General features: G+C 41.7%; 5 protein-coding genes across 5 annotated transcripts; all 5 read left to right on the plus strand.

Moving 5' to 3' along the window:
* The first annotated feature begins 9,267 nt into the window (after window positions 1-9,267).
* On the plus strand, window positions 9,268-9,861 carry LOC27206562. Its single transcript, XM_016180316.3, has one exon. The coding sequence runs from the start codon at window positions 9,411-9,413 to the stop codon at window positions 9,627-9,629; it is 219 nt and encodes a 72-aa protein (XP_016025351.1). The 5' UTR covers window positions 9,268-9,410; the 3' UTR covers window positions 9,630-9,861.
* Window positions 9,862-9,974: 113 nt separating this feature from the next.
* Window positions 9,975-10,483, plus strand: LOC27206953. Its single transcript, XM_016182725.3, has 2 exons — window positions 9,975-10,128; window positions 10,183-10,483. The coding sequence occupies exon 2, from the start codon at window positions 10,203-10,205 to the stop codon at window positions 10,350-10,352; it is 150 nt and encodes a 49-aa protein (XP_016025352.1). The 5' UTR covers window positions 9,975-10,128; window positions 10,183-10,202; the 3' UTR covers window positions 10,353-10,483.
* A 52-nt stretch (window positions 10,484-10,535) lies between these two features.
* Window positions 10,536-10,991, plus strand: LOC120284199. Its single transcript, XM_039294700.2, has one exon. It carries the CDS (start codon window positions 10,647-10,649, stop codon window positions 10,989-10,991), a length of 345 nt encoding a protein of 114 aa, XP_039150634.1. The 5' UTR covers window positions 10,536-10,646.
* On the plus strand, window positions 10,946-12,374 carry LOC6732643. Its single transcript, XM_016180318.3, has 2 exons — window positions 10,946-11,744; window positions 11,888-12,374. The coding sequence occupies exon 1, from the start codon at window positions 11,081-11,083 to the stop codon at window positions 11,477-11,479; it is 399 nt and encodes a 132-aa protein (XP_016025354.2). The 5' UTR covers window positions 10,946-11,080; the 3' UTR covers window positions 11,480-11,744; window positions 11,888-12,374.
* LOC27207711 (male-specific sperm protein Mst84Db) lies at window positions 11,961-12,374 on the plus strand. Its single transcript, XM_044923428.1, has one exon. It carries the CDS (start codon window positions 11,961-11,963, stop codon window positions 12,144-12,146), a length of 186 nt encoding a protein of 61 aa, XP_044779363.1. The 3' UTR covers window positions 12,147-12,374.
* Window positions 12,375-12,394: the final 20 nt, after the last annotated feature.

The following is a 12,394-nucleotide window of genomic DNA, read 5'->3' on the forward strand; positions in this document are numbered from 1 at the left end:
ATAAAGCAAACTGAGTCCAAAAAAAAAACACTAGGGAGCCGGGAAAAGGTCCCTGGCCTCGTGCGTACATGTACATGCTAAATTTATGCGCAATGAAGAGTGAAAAGCAATAAGCTCTGCCAAGTTGTGCATGAAAGGGAAATTGGCATTGAAATGGGCCCGATTGGCAACCCGTCGATTTGGGCTGGTATTAGCGCACAATATGTTTATTGGAATTTTGGCGTCGAATATCGGGCCAACTTATGAAAAACCTCCTATAGTCGACATCCGAACATTTAAAAACAAAGACTTAATTATAAATGGCTAAATTTCACATTTCCGTAAGCTCAAACTCCTCAGCAACTCCTCTTTAAAATATTAAAAAGGAGAATGGTATTTGATAGGGAGTAGTCAAATACAGATAATGCTTAAAATAAATATGTTATGATTTTATTTTTTATAAAATATTAACTTCATATATATTTCGGTTAACTGCTCTCAATCCTTAATAAATATTTGAATATATTTTTTATCTTTGTATCGCTATCGAGGCAATAATTAGTTTGAAGCCGATTTTAGCATTAAGCCCACTTTATGGACAGAATATCTGACCACATGCTAATTAGCAGAGCCTTTTAATTAAACACTTGCATTTGGATAAAACTCTGGGCGCTTTCTACTATTGTGCATGGCAAACAATGTTGCCTTTTTATAATCAACACGAACGCTTCATTAGCTATGGGGTTAGAAATCCGCACAAATACGCCAGAAACATATGGATTTCGGGCATAGTCATAGACAGAGACGACGTGTTTGCATTCGAGTGGTTGCGGTTTTTAATTAGTTTTGATTTCGATTTCGATTCGGGTCCTCTGCAGTCAACAGTGCATATCCTCAAACGACGAGAGTCCTTTCATGGCAATGAGCCGCGAATTGGACACTTGGCCATTTGATTGCGGTCCTTTTGGCCCGGCTCCTTATTTGCAAAAGAGTCCTCTTTTTAATTAAAATTATTAGAGCAAACAGCAAAGTTTGCACTACGGAGTGGTGCTGCTTTGATTAAATTTTAGTCGACAACCGACGCCTGGAAGTAGACTGCAATAAACCATAAATATATATGAGGCCAAGCAAACTATAATTAATACGTAAGCTTGGCCATTTTTTGACATTTAGTTGGATACTTTCTAATGTCTGTGTGTTTTGCTGTTTTTTGGCAGCCCAATTTGGCCAAGTTTATTTGTCCTTGACCTGGAAATCCACTACAAGCGGAGGCTGTCCATAAATAGCTTTTGTTGATTAGTGACCCTGGACGGTGGGCTCGAATTGGTTTTTAAAAATGCAAAGGTCGAGCCTGTCGGTGTGACTTTATAATTATTCTCCGACATAAACTGACAAGCGCATTTCCCACTCGAAGTGTGTTCGATGCATTTTCGCACTCTCTGGCAGCCAGAAACCCTTAATGGCATGTTGCCTTTCGAGAGCGGTGGAAAATCGCATGTTGCGGTAATTAATATTCCTGCCTGCAAAATATTTATATTCGCACGCAACGGCAGGCGGTCACTCAGTCAGTATTCCTTTCAGTATTTCGGTCTTGAAAAGAAACAATTACCTCACTGCAACGTTCAGTGAGTGGCAATTATAAGTTGTTCGTGTCTGTTAATTAAATGTGTCCAGCGAAGACATTTAATAGGCTTCAGTTATTTACAAAGGCACAACATGGCGTATACGCGATCAAGGAGGAGGCTTAAGCGAAGTCCTGCCAGAAGCTTAAACACACAATTTCCCATCAAGCATGGCTTTTATGTGCTGAAAAAATGCACCAATCGAAATATTCGATTTTTTCTCCGCTCGGCCAGCCTTAATATAATTTCCTTCTGTGAGTAAGCAAGGATTAATTAAGTGCCTCGTTCGCTGTTTGCATTTCCTCATCGAAAGTGTGAAATTTCGCGCCCATGTCAGGTGTTGATGGCGGGTCTTCAGCTGATCGGCGGACAAACAAACGCTAATTAGGCATTAAGTCGAAGCTGGCAATTAATCAGCTCAAAAGTGTCCATAAAAGCAAAACGTTTAAGTGTTACCCCCAAGTGTCAGACGCAAAGTTTTCCCCACCACCCAAAAGGTTTCTTCTTATTTTTCACACCCGCAGCCGACACGCGGTTTTCCGGCTTCTGTTGAGGTGGGCGTTGTGAAAATGGGAAACTCACGTGGGAAGTAGCTAAAAACTAAACAACAGGCTTTAATGGCAGTCGTTTGCCAGACATCCCAACTTACCAGGCAAGCCACAAAAGCGAGGGTTGCCTATGGGATATGTGGGTTACAATACTGTTTAAAGGGCTTTCTAAATTATTAATGAATAAGCCACTTTAAAACCTTTGGTCAAACATTCGTTTTCAACCATTTATGCTCCGATGGTATACATGCAAATCCCAAAAAGCTGTGTTCCCAAAATGTTTATAATTTAAAGGATTTTGCCATTTTTCTGGCCAATCGCCAAAGATATTTAACAATAATTTAAAATTTCATACGCACTCTCACTAGCTGACTAAAGGAAAATCTGATTACGACTATATCGTAATTTTGACATTTTTTGGTGGAATCTATTATATCATCAAATATTGTCTGGAACAAATTTTGAAGTCGGCCCTCTCTAAATATGCAGCTGTTGCATTGTAAATATTTGCATACGTGTTGCAAAATTAGTTAAATAAGCATTTATTGTTGCTCTACACTAAGCTGCTTGCAGCGTTTGTGGCGCTACAACATTTGAATTACTTTTAATGTTTGCTCCGCCGGGAAGTTCGCGTCTTCCACTATTAACAAAAAGGTAATTTCCCAGCAAATTGACATAAAAGACTGTGTGCGGGGTAAAAGTTTGCCAGCTAAACTTGTGTTGTTTAATTTTTCGGGTACCAACACGCCCGCACACCGAGCAATTCGCAGAGACAACATCAAAATTTATGTAAATGAAAATTGCATTGCATAAGCCCGCCAACGTAACGTATACGCAGCGTGTGCAGCCAGAACCATTTTGCACGTAGTATTAGCGTCGCGCTTTCATTATTTGTGCCATCCTTTAAGGCCCGGTCCCCAGCATCGAGCCATTAAGCCAACCTTCTGCCATATTGCCCAAGGTATATATAGTGTATATGGTGCAGATGTATATAGCAGTAGGCAGCTTTTGCGGCACTTTTCCCTTAGTTTTCTTTATTGGTTTCTTGGGCCATGCAGCCGAAACTTTCAACAAGTTTGGCTCGTGGCGGTCTAAAGGGTTCACTTCTGTTCTCTTGGTGACAAAATTTTCAACTGGATGCCATCAACTTTAATAGTCACCAAATAGGAAAGGCCCAACATGTTAGGTTAGTTTTAGTGGCGTGGGCGGAAACCGTTTTCTATCGTTTTGGTTTATTGGATCCACAACCTAAAATCCATAACCCTGCATAAATTGCTCTCTAATTGTACTGAAAATAGTTAAATTGGCTCTGCTCTGTCCGGAAAATATAAAATAGTTTCCACTGATATGCTGATAAATGAGTGATGATTATAATCTACTACTTTCTCCTGCTTGTATGCAACTGAAACCAACATACACTCGATAATTGAACTCAGTTTGCAGGCTATTAAAGCTGGTATTTAAGCTGGTATCCAGTTAGGGCCTGAACTATGCTTGCCAATTATCCAACCACGAAGGGTGGTTGTCCGGCTGGGGCAACCACTTAATAAGCCCGCCAACTGGCCAGTGCTGCCCCATTTTCCACTTTCCCATTCCGATTCGCGTTCCCAGATCGCTGACAACTGTCCGAGGACGGGGGATTGTATCAAATATACAAGTAAATTGCTTCATTTTCGAATTTCTGTCATTGCCGACGTGCTCTCTCTTTCGTTCTCATATATGTTTGGAAATCTATTCGTGCCACGAATTTCATTTTCAACTTGGCAGCTGCACTGTTTGTTGTTGCCGAAGCGAGACGTGCAACGGCTGCCAGGCAACTTATTAAAAATGTCTGCAGTGGCAGCAAAAAGGAACTCAAATATAAATACAAGTAGTACTTATATATAGAAAAAATACTGATGAAAACTGCAGGCAGAAGAAAATTATTTGCCACAAAACTTGCTGAGCCGTGGGCTCATGTCGTGCCACATAATTGTCCAAGGAGAGTGCGACAGTAAAAGTGCTTTGATTTCCGACATTGAATTAGCTGCACGCCTCTTTAATTACCACTGGCACATCCTTCAATTACTAAATATCTTGGAAAGCCTTATTAATAAGTGGGAATTGCATTGCGTGTACTCACAAAAAAAAAAAAAAATACATCAAACTTAATTAATCTCACACTTTTGAAAGCAAATAACAAATATATCATTAATATCAGCTTGTTTATTTATTAAACATAATTTAAAAGCCAATCTGACTTTTTTTGCGATTACTTTGTATAACCAAAATGATTAGCTCATATTTTGTTTGCCCAGCGTAATTAATGTTTATAGAAACGTTAGAAATATTTCGCAGCCATTTAATCGGGAATGTGTCCACATTAGCCTTTAATTTTTTCTCACTGCACAAGCTTTGGAAAATTGAATCTTACGTAATGCCATATAAATCGAGCCACCTTCATATAAAATTCACTTACAACGGCAGCCAGTGGCAAAGAAAGAATTGCAATCGAAATTACTTTTAGCTCTCGAACGAGAAATGCAATTTGCATTCAGGGCGGCTGAAAATGTGGGTGGGGCCGTGGGGTTATGGGTTGATGGGGGTGATGGGCCTACACGACTGTCGATGCATCATCAGTGCTCAAGTATCTGAACTTCCCGGGCTACTGCGAATTACGGAGCCCCTCCTCCATCAATTATGCTGCGAATTTCTTCATTACAATTATCTCGTTGTGCGCTTGGGCCTCCTTTCGCATTGTTTCCCTTCCAACGTCATTGCACCAGCAGCAGCACTCGTGTGTGGAGGACTCTTCACTTCTTCGTTCTCTTATTTTTTCCTGATGAGCAAGTGATACGGCAGAGTCCCTGGGAAATTGGTTTTAATTTTGCCACTTGACGTGGCCGGCACTTGTCGTGGCATTGACTCCCATTCCCCCCCATACTTCCTTTTCCTCGGGTGTCAATGTCTCGGCTCTCGATTTCAGGTGAGCCCGATTTAATGAATGAAGATTACAGGGGCCATGCGTTGGCTCAGATTTATGCGTAATGATATTCAAACAGGTTATTTATTGACTTAAGCCTTGAGTCTTTGGTTTCAGCTTCAGCTTTGGCTGACTCTATTTGCTTTTCTCGGCAAACAACTGGATAATTAAAGCATCAAATGCAGACAAGCCAGTTCCGCGGGAATAATAATGTTACGATTCTTACGACTCACAAGAAAAATTATCTAGAATTAGTCTGACAACAAAATTATGGCATTTTGACTGTTATTTGTGCTGTTTTATCTTTAAATGTTATTATTTAGTTATTTTAAAATATTTTGCTCTTGATCCTCTCTTTTCAAAATTTAACCTTAATGCATGCACAATATTTTCCATCGCAACAGAGCACGATTTTGCTCAGTTTACTTGTTAGCCGAATGCACCCTGGGTCAAGGGGTATTAACAATGACCAAGTCCGATCCAGAGATAGAACACACAAGCGCCGTCACACTTGAGCAGCAGAACCAGAGCTCCAAGACACTCGGACGGACGGAGATCTCGACAGGAGACGAACGACGAGCAGGTGTTCCAACTTATTCATTAAAAGCAAAAAGGAAACAGACAGCGGCAGGCAGGGGAATATAGAAAACAGCTTCAAGTGGGGACGGAACCTGAGCCAGCACCCCGTTTCCCTTAAAGTCTCAAGTTGACACTGCAAGCGCACATTTCCTTTATATTAAAGGTAATTTTAAAAAGGTAACATTTATAATGCAACATGTTTAATATTATAATGAGAAATTCTCCATTCTCCCAATGGCCATATTATTTTTTCTAACATCTTTCGAAAAATGTAATTTTAAATATTTTCTTTTTCAGTGTATCCTCGTTGGCTCAAAGTTTTTCGCCTCCTTCAGCCGCTTCTTCAGCTGGTTAAGATTGTGGTCGACACGCAATTGCGGCAATTCGAAGTTGGATGCGCTCCGCGGGGCCAGCGAACCGAGGCAAAAGCCAAGCTAAACGCTTAGAAGCCCCTCACCACCACTTGCTCCTCCTGCTACCCCAGGAACTCACATCCGCCGCAGTATGGAGGCAAGTTTCTTGCGGCAGCGACAACTGGCAACCTGCCACTTGTGACTGGCAAGCAGCAACTTTGGAGCACTGAGATGAACTAGTGATAAAAAAGTAAAGAATTTTTTTTTTAATTTAATTAATTTTTAAATTTCCTAAATGCGCCTTAAAACTGATTTAGCCTTGTATTAAATGGATTTTTATGCGTAGATGTTCTATATATAGGTATTTATAGAAGAGAGTAGATTTTTGCAGTGCATGAACTGGCAAATTCAACTGGCTGCATCGACTGAAACCGAAGCCGGTTTCGGGTGTGTTAACTTTCTATGCCCGGTAGCGCTGATTGCCAAGACAACGACAGCCCAATTCATTCAGCGGTCTCGCCTTTCAGCGGCAGCAGCTGCTGGAGGTTCTTTTGGCCACTTCCTCGCCTTTGTTACCGCCTTTGTCCACTCGGCCAGTTGCTTTGCATGGCCAGAGTCTGGAATCTCTGCAGGCTATTCCAGTTCGATTTATCATGGGCAAAGTTATGATCGCTTAAGTGCCGTCGTTTAGGGTTCCTGTTTTAGCCTCTGCAATTGCTCCTCATAAATTCTTCCCGTGACAACACTAATTGCAACTTGCTAGAAGTCATAAGAGGCTGGGAATAATTTTAGCTACTTATACAGTCATAAATCCAGTTGGCTTTCGAAGATCTAGATTTCTTATCCATTGATATTTTGCCTGATTAACATATAGGAATTTATATCCAAGCTAGTCTCTTTTTAGAGTTTAAATTAAGTTTGAACCCTCATTTTCGGGTTAGCATAAGCAAAACTAAATTGTAATGAGCTTAGACAAATACGTCAACCGAACCCAAAATTATAATCATTTAAACTTCATTCGGGAACCACAAAACTATAAATTCATTAATTGTTCTTCAGTTCACACTTGCCGCGACCATCGAAAACATATCAGTGGACAATCGTATTTGACAGTCCATAATTGCTGGCAAATTATAATTATTTATTCAGCAAAACCATTTCTGATTGCCATCCGTTCAGAGTTTGTAATTCATAATCGATGTTTGGTATGCTCCGCGCATAAAACCGAAATAAAACCACAAAATAATAGACACAACTATGCATGTTCAGTATGAACAGATCGTTTCCATGTTTTGGCTGTGACGGAAGTCTGGCCCCATCGCATAGGAACCCAATATATATATATATACAGACCGCGCAACTCTTTCAAAAAGAGGCCATAAATATTGTTCATTTGTAAATAAATGGCTAACAAAAAAAAAGAAGAAAAACTACGAGTAGTGAAAATCCAACAACTCACAGAGCATATAAAACATGGTTCATGTTCATTTCCAGCACTTGGTTTTCTATTTCCAAGCCAAACACTCTATGGTGTTCCATGTCGCTGCGTGGGTGCTCATTTTTTATTGCAGTATCATCTTCCGGTCACTTTGTCAGGCCTCCAATACATTTCTCAAACAGTTACGACGGCACAAGTGTGCCTACTTGGGCTCGAACTTGAGTTATTAAAACCAGAAACGGAGTCCAAGAAGTAATAGAACTACGTCCGACAAACGGAAGTTGGATAGACAATGTCGCAGCTTGGATGGGTTCTATCTAAGGGCTACACTGAGAGTAATGTGTTTTTACAGGAGCTTCTCATTAGAATTTCTTAAAAATGAATTGATTTTGCACTTTAGTTTTAATCTATTAATTTATCAATTATGGAAATTGCCTAATGAGCAATAAAATGTGTAAGCAAATATATTTAACTTCATTGGTGATCGAGAGATTGGGTTCTTCTGCTTATGCCACTTAAAAGCAGTTCGCGCGACTGCACTTAGTTCAGTGGCACTGGAAGTGCCGCCGCCCGGGGGAGAGCTCGTTTGCTCGGAGTGACCGGTCCCAAAACCACCAAGCGGACCGTCCCCCTAGCACTCCGCCCCAACACCCACTTACCGCCCATATCCCCCACCCACCTACACACGCACTCGCCGCACCGCGTTGCGCTTTGAATATAAATTACACAAATAGTGCACACGACTTTGATGGCTGCAGCCGGCGACATTGAACGCCGCTACGTTGCACAGTGGGTCGAACGCGAAAATTCATTTATATTTTCACTAAAAAATGTTAAGCTTATGCTATATATCGCACTCCTTTTCGGTTTTATTGTCGGTATTTTGTGTGATTGTACAATGCATGTAAAACTTTTTATATTTTCCAAGCTGAAAGCCCACAAATTAACCAAAGTTAAAGCACTTCGGCTTAAACTCTTTGGGTCACTGCAAAGACCACAGTGCAGATGAGCTGCCAGGAGCGCTGGTCATGTCACCGTGGCCCTTTGATGCTAATGACTCTGCCATCGCCTTAAAACCGGGGAATAAGCATCGATGGGGGCTTACAACGCTCGGAACTTAGCGGGCAATCAAAAACCGTGCTGCAGCAAATTGGCATGCGTGATGTAGATGAATGGAGATGCAGCCAGATGCAGCTAGATGCGATGGCCAGGGGGAAATGGGGCGATGGATGGAGTTTCTGGGCGGGGGCAGAGGTATGTGGGACAAGTGATTTCCGCATCGCTTTCTGGATCGCAGCGAGCGGCTGCGTTGATTGATTGATTAATTGACAAAGGAATTGCCGTTAGTTTTCCATTCGCATTTACATTTGCATATCTAATTTATGAACGGCCAAGTCTTGTCCGGCCGTATGTAGTTCATTGTGTTAGCTATGCAAATGCTGTACTTCCGCTGCGAGCGTCTGCCAAACGCAGCTTAATTATTCATTAATTTCAACTTAAATTCCATATTTGTGCCTGCAGCCATTTGTGGCCCAGTTTCGATGGCCTGCAGTTGCAGTTGTCTTTCCGCAGGCTTTTGTCACCATAAAACTGAAGTGTTGCCCGATTATGAAATAATTATCGGCGTTCTGCACGCACTAACCGGTGATTTTAGAGGCGATTGGGCTTTGATTTGGATTTCGGGAGCCATTCGCATCGATGCTAGTTCGAAATTAACTAGCTTTGTTTAGAGATTTGCGCAACTCGGGCATCTAGTTACCCATTCCATTGTGTTTCAATACCCATGGAAATGAGAACATTTATGAGACTCACTCGGCCCGAAAATTGCACCCAGTTAGCATCTATGTAAATTCACAAAATCTATAAAGTAGGACCCAATTTGCCACTGCCATCTGCCTCGACCTTCGTTTTCAGTGGAGGTGCTGCAGCATGCCTTGCATATTTAATCCGGGCTACATTGGACCCGATCCACCCTGCTGTGACCCCGATTGCTTGGAGGAGGGCCACTGCACGGTTCCGGAGTGCGGAGTTTGCCCGGAGTCCCAACTACCGCGATGCAATCCCGCTCCACAGTCCAACAAGGACGCGGCGAGGCCACCTCTGGACCAGAAAGCCCAAAAAGAACCGAAGCCCCGGGAGCAGAAGTAGTGGGGAAAAAGGCAGAGCTGCAAGGAGCTTCCAAAAATGAATGAGTCCTGTGGAGATGTGCTGAACACACAACCTTCTTCCGACATGTTGCTATTATATTCTTAAATCTTGAGCTCAACCCATGCAGCTCATTATCGCCTGGAAATCGAACCGTCATAAATCTATCATATTGTAACATAACATTAAAAAACAAAAAAAAAATAATAAAATGTATATCTTTAAATAATAAAAATAATAATATATAATAAGATCAAATCACAAGCTATTTTCTACTTTAGCACAAAATAACTGTGGATAAAAAATACAGACAAAATTAATTCATTTCTATCTAAATATAAAATGAAGTCAAATAAACTTAAACAAGCATTCTTGATTTAAATGTCAACAAAATAACACATAACCGTACATACGTATATTTCTTTATTCAAAATTCAAACACCAAACGTGTTGTTCTGGTCAAACATTTGTTTAAATTTCTCATTTTTCTCTTCCATTTCTGGTGAGTTTCGAAAGAGAAAATGTGGGAAATGTATTTATAAAATACGATTTGCAGACTTCTTTCGAGTGCTCAAAATGGTTTACTTAAGTCGTCCTTGGACTCCGGCCATAAACCCTTTCTACATTGGCCCCTATCCGAGATGCGCAGTGTGTCCGTGCGACTTCGACATTTACAAAGGATACACCCCCGGTGGCTGGCACAGTCGTTGCTATAGCAGCTATTGACGACACGAGTACCTGTGTAAAACGCACGAATAATGGCGGGAACAAATCTGGATGAATTTCGAAACTGCACACCAATTTACCTCGCAGACATTTATGTAGAGAAATAATAAAATTGATTCATCATCACCAAACTGTTGAATGTTGCTGGGGAAATAATATAAATATTCCAATCGAAATGGCTTAGATTTTAAATTGAAACTCCTGGGATTTTTAGTTTATCAGGTCGCAATTTGTGTGAAAATAGTTTTCTAAATTCAAAATTTAAGTCTCTTGGTTTGACCCTCAACAGTGGTCATGTCTTCGTCTGTCGATCACGTGGTACACCACGTACTGGCACCAATGGCAATCAACGTCCTCGATCGCGTGGTGCCAGTTATCCGCCAATTGGTGATCATCATGCATCAGGCATTTCTGGTTGATCACCATGTGTCGGAGCCCGTGATCGATGTATCCGGCATGATTCAGCCCGTCCGTAAAATAATCTTGATTGTAAACGATTCAACACCGGAGCACCATGTCGACCAGGAGCCGGTGGTCAGTTCGGATGACATCAACGACCTGATAAATAAAATTTCGCGAAGTATCCGAAACTTGGCCCGTTCGACCTACAATACCATCTCGGCGATGGTTGGAGAGTAGCCCCAGAATTAGTTGTCATCGTGGTCGACCGGAAAATCCAATATCGACCCTCCTGATCCTCCAGAAGATCCTGCTCCTTTGCCCAAGATATGGAAATGGTTCACGCGGCCATTGGAGTTGCGGGCATAGTGGCCCTGTTTATGGTAGTTTCCCGTTCGGTGACTCAAGTGGGTGGCAGGGTGTTAAACCAAACCCGTGATCCGATCGCTGACCTTGTGAGGCGCGGTGGTCCAGTGGCGGATCAGCTATCCGCCGTCGAGGGGGAAACTCCTCTAGTAGAGGGCGATCGCATGGATGGCGCCTGCTCCGTGGTGCAAAGTATTGGAGGCAAGGCGTGTGCCTTTGTAGGGCCATTGCTTCCAAAGTTTGGCAGTGAACATAATTCAGAGGGCTCACCTAAGGAAGACGAAAAGGATGAAAAGGACTCGGAGCCGGTAGTAGTAAAAGCTGAAACACCGCCAGCGGCAGAATTACCCGAAGAGGAGTAGGATCTGGTCAGCAATTAAAGTTACCAGAATGTAAAAGAAAATTTTTAGTATTTTCGAGTTGGCCTTGGAAATAAACTTCACTCAATTTGTGGGCTTCCTGTGATTCGAAACCTGGAGACCTCATTCATTTTGAACAGCTCGGACTGAACACATCTCTTTCGTGAAATAAAACACAAAAAAATAATATGAAAAATTGAACAAAAATTCTAAATTCGTAGCCAAGGACTAACTTCAACGTATTTCTTCAGCAGAAAAAAAATTCCAGGTACGTTCTAGTTTGTTAAAATTGAACAAAAATAGATCTACAATTTATACAGAAATTTGTAAAAAATTTGTTGTTCCCAAGAGTAATTTTGAAATATTTGGTAATGTTCTTATAATGACAAAACCCGTTTTTTATGTTTGCAGCCGTACCTTTTGAGCCCCACCTGCAGATTTTAGAAGTAATTCAAGTGTCCTTGACCAAATCCAAACTTTCAAGATGGTTCTGATGCTTTGCTGCAGCTTCGATCCCTTCTACGTTGGACCCTGCCCACCCGGCTGCCTGGCTCCCTTGATGGGAGGAACTCCCTATTGCGGATGTGGTCCCTGTGGAGGTTGCTGTAGTCCTTGCTGTGGTCCTTGTGGTCCTTGTGGTGGATGCAGCTCGTGTCCTTGCGGTTGGTGAAGCGCCCACTGAAGATTATGGACTTCAACCGCTATCATAGGCATTGATACGGCAGCAAGCGGTAACAAGCCAATTTAAAGATCAAGCTTCTGAAAAACTGCTGGAGGAATATGTTGCTGTTCGAATTCCATTTTGCCTTGGCCGGGGCTAAACCAACTAAGCTCCTCTCGTTTACATAAAGAATTTTTATTAAGAGCTGTTCAATAATAAAATGAATTAAAGTACAAACAGAACTGCTTTGTGATATA

Source organism: Drosophila simulans, chromosome 2L (genome assembly GCF_016746395.2).
Source record: "Drosophila simulans strain w501 chromosome 2L, Prin_Dsim_3.1, whole genome shotgun sequence".
NCBI classification, from domain to species: Eukaryota; Metazoa; Arthropoda; class Insecta; order Diptera; family Drosophilidae; genus Drosophila; species Drosophila simulans.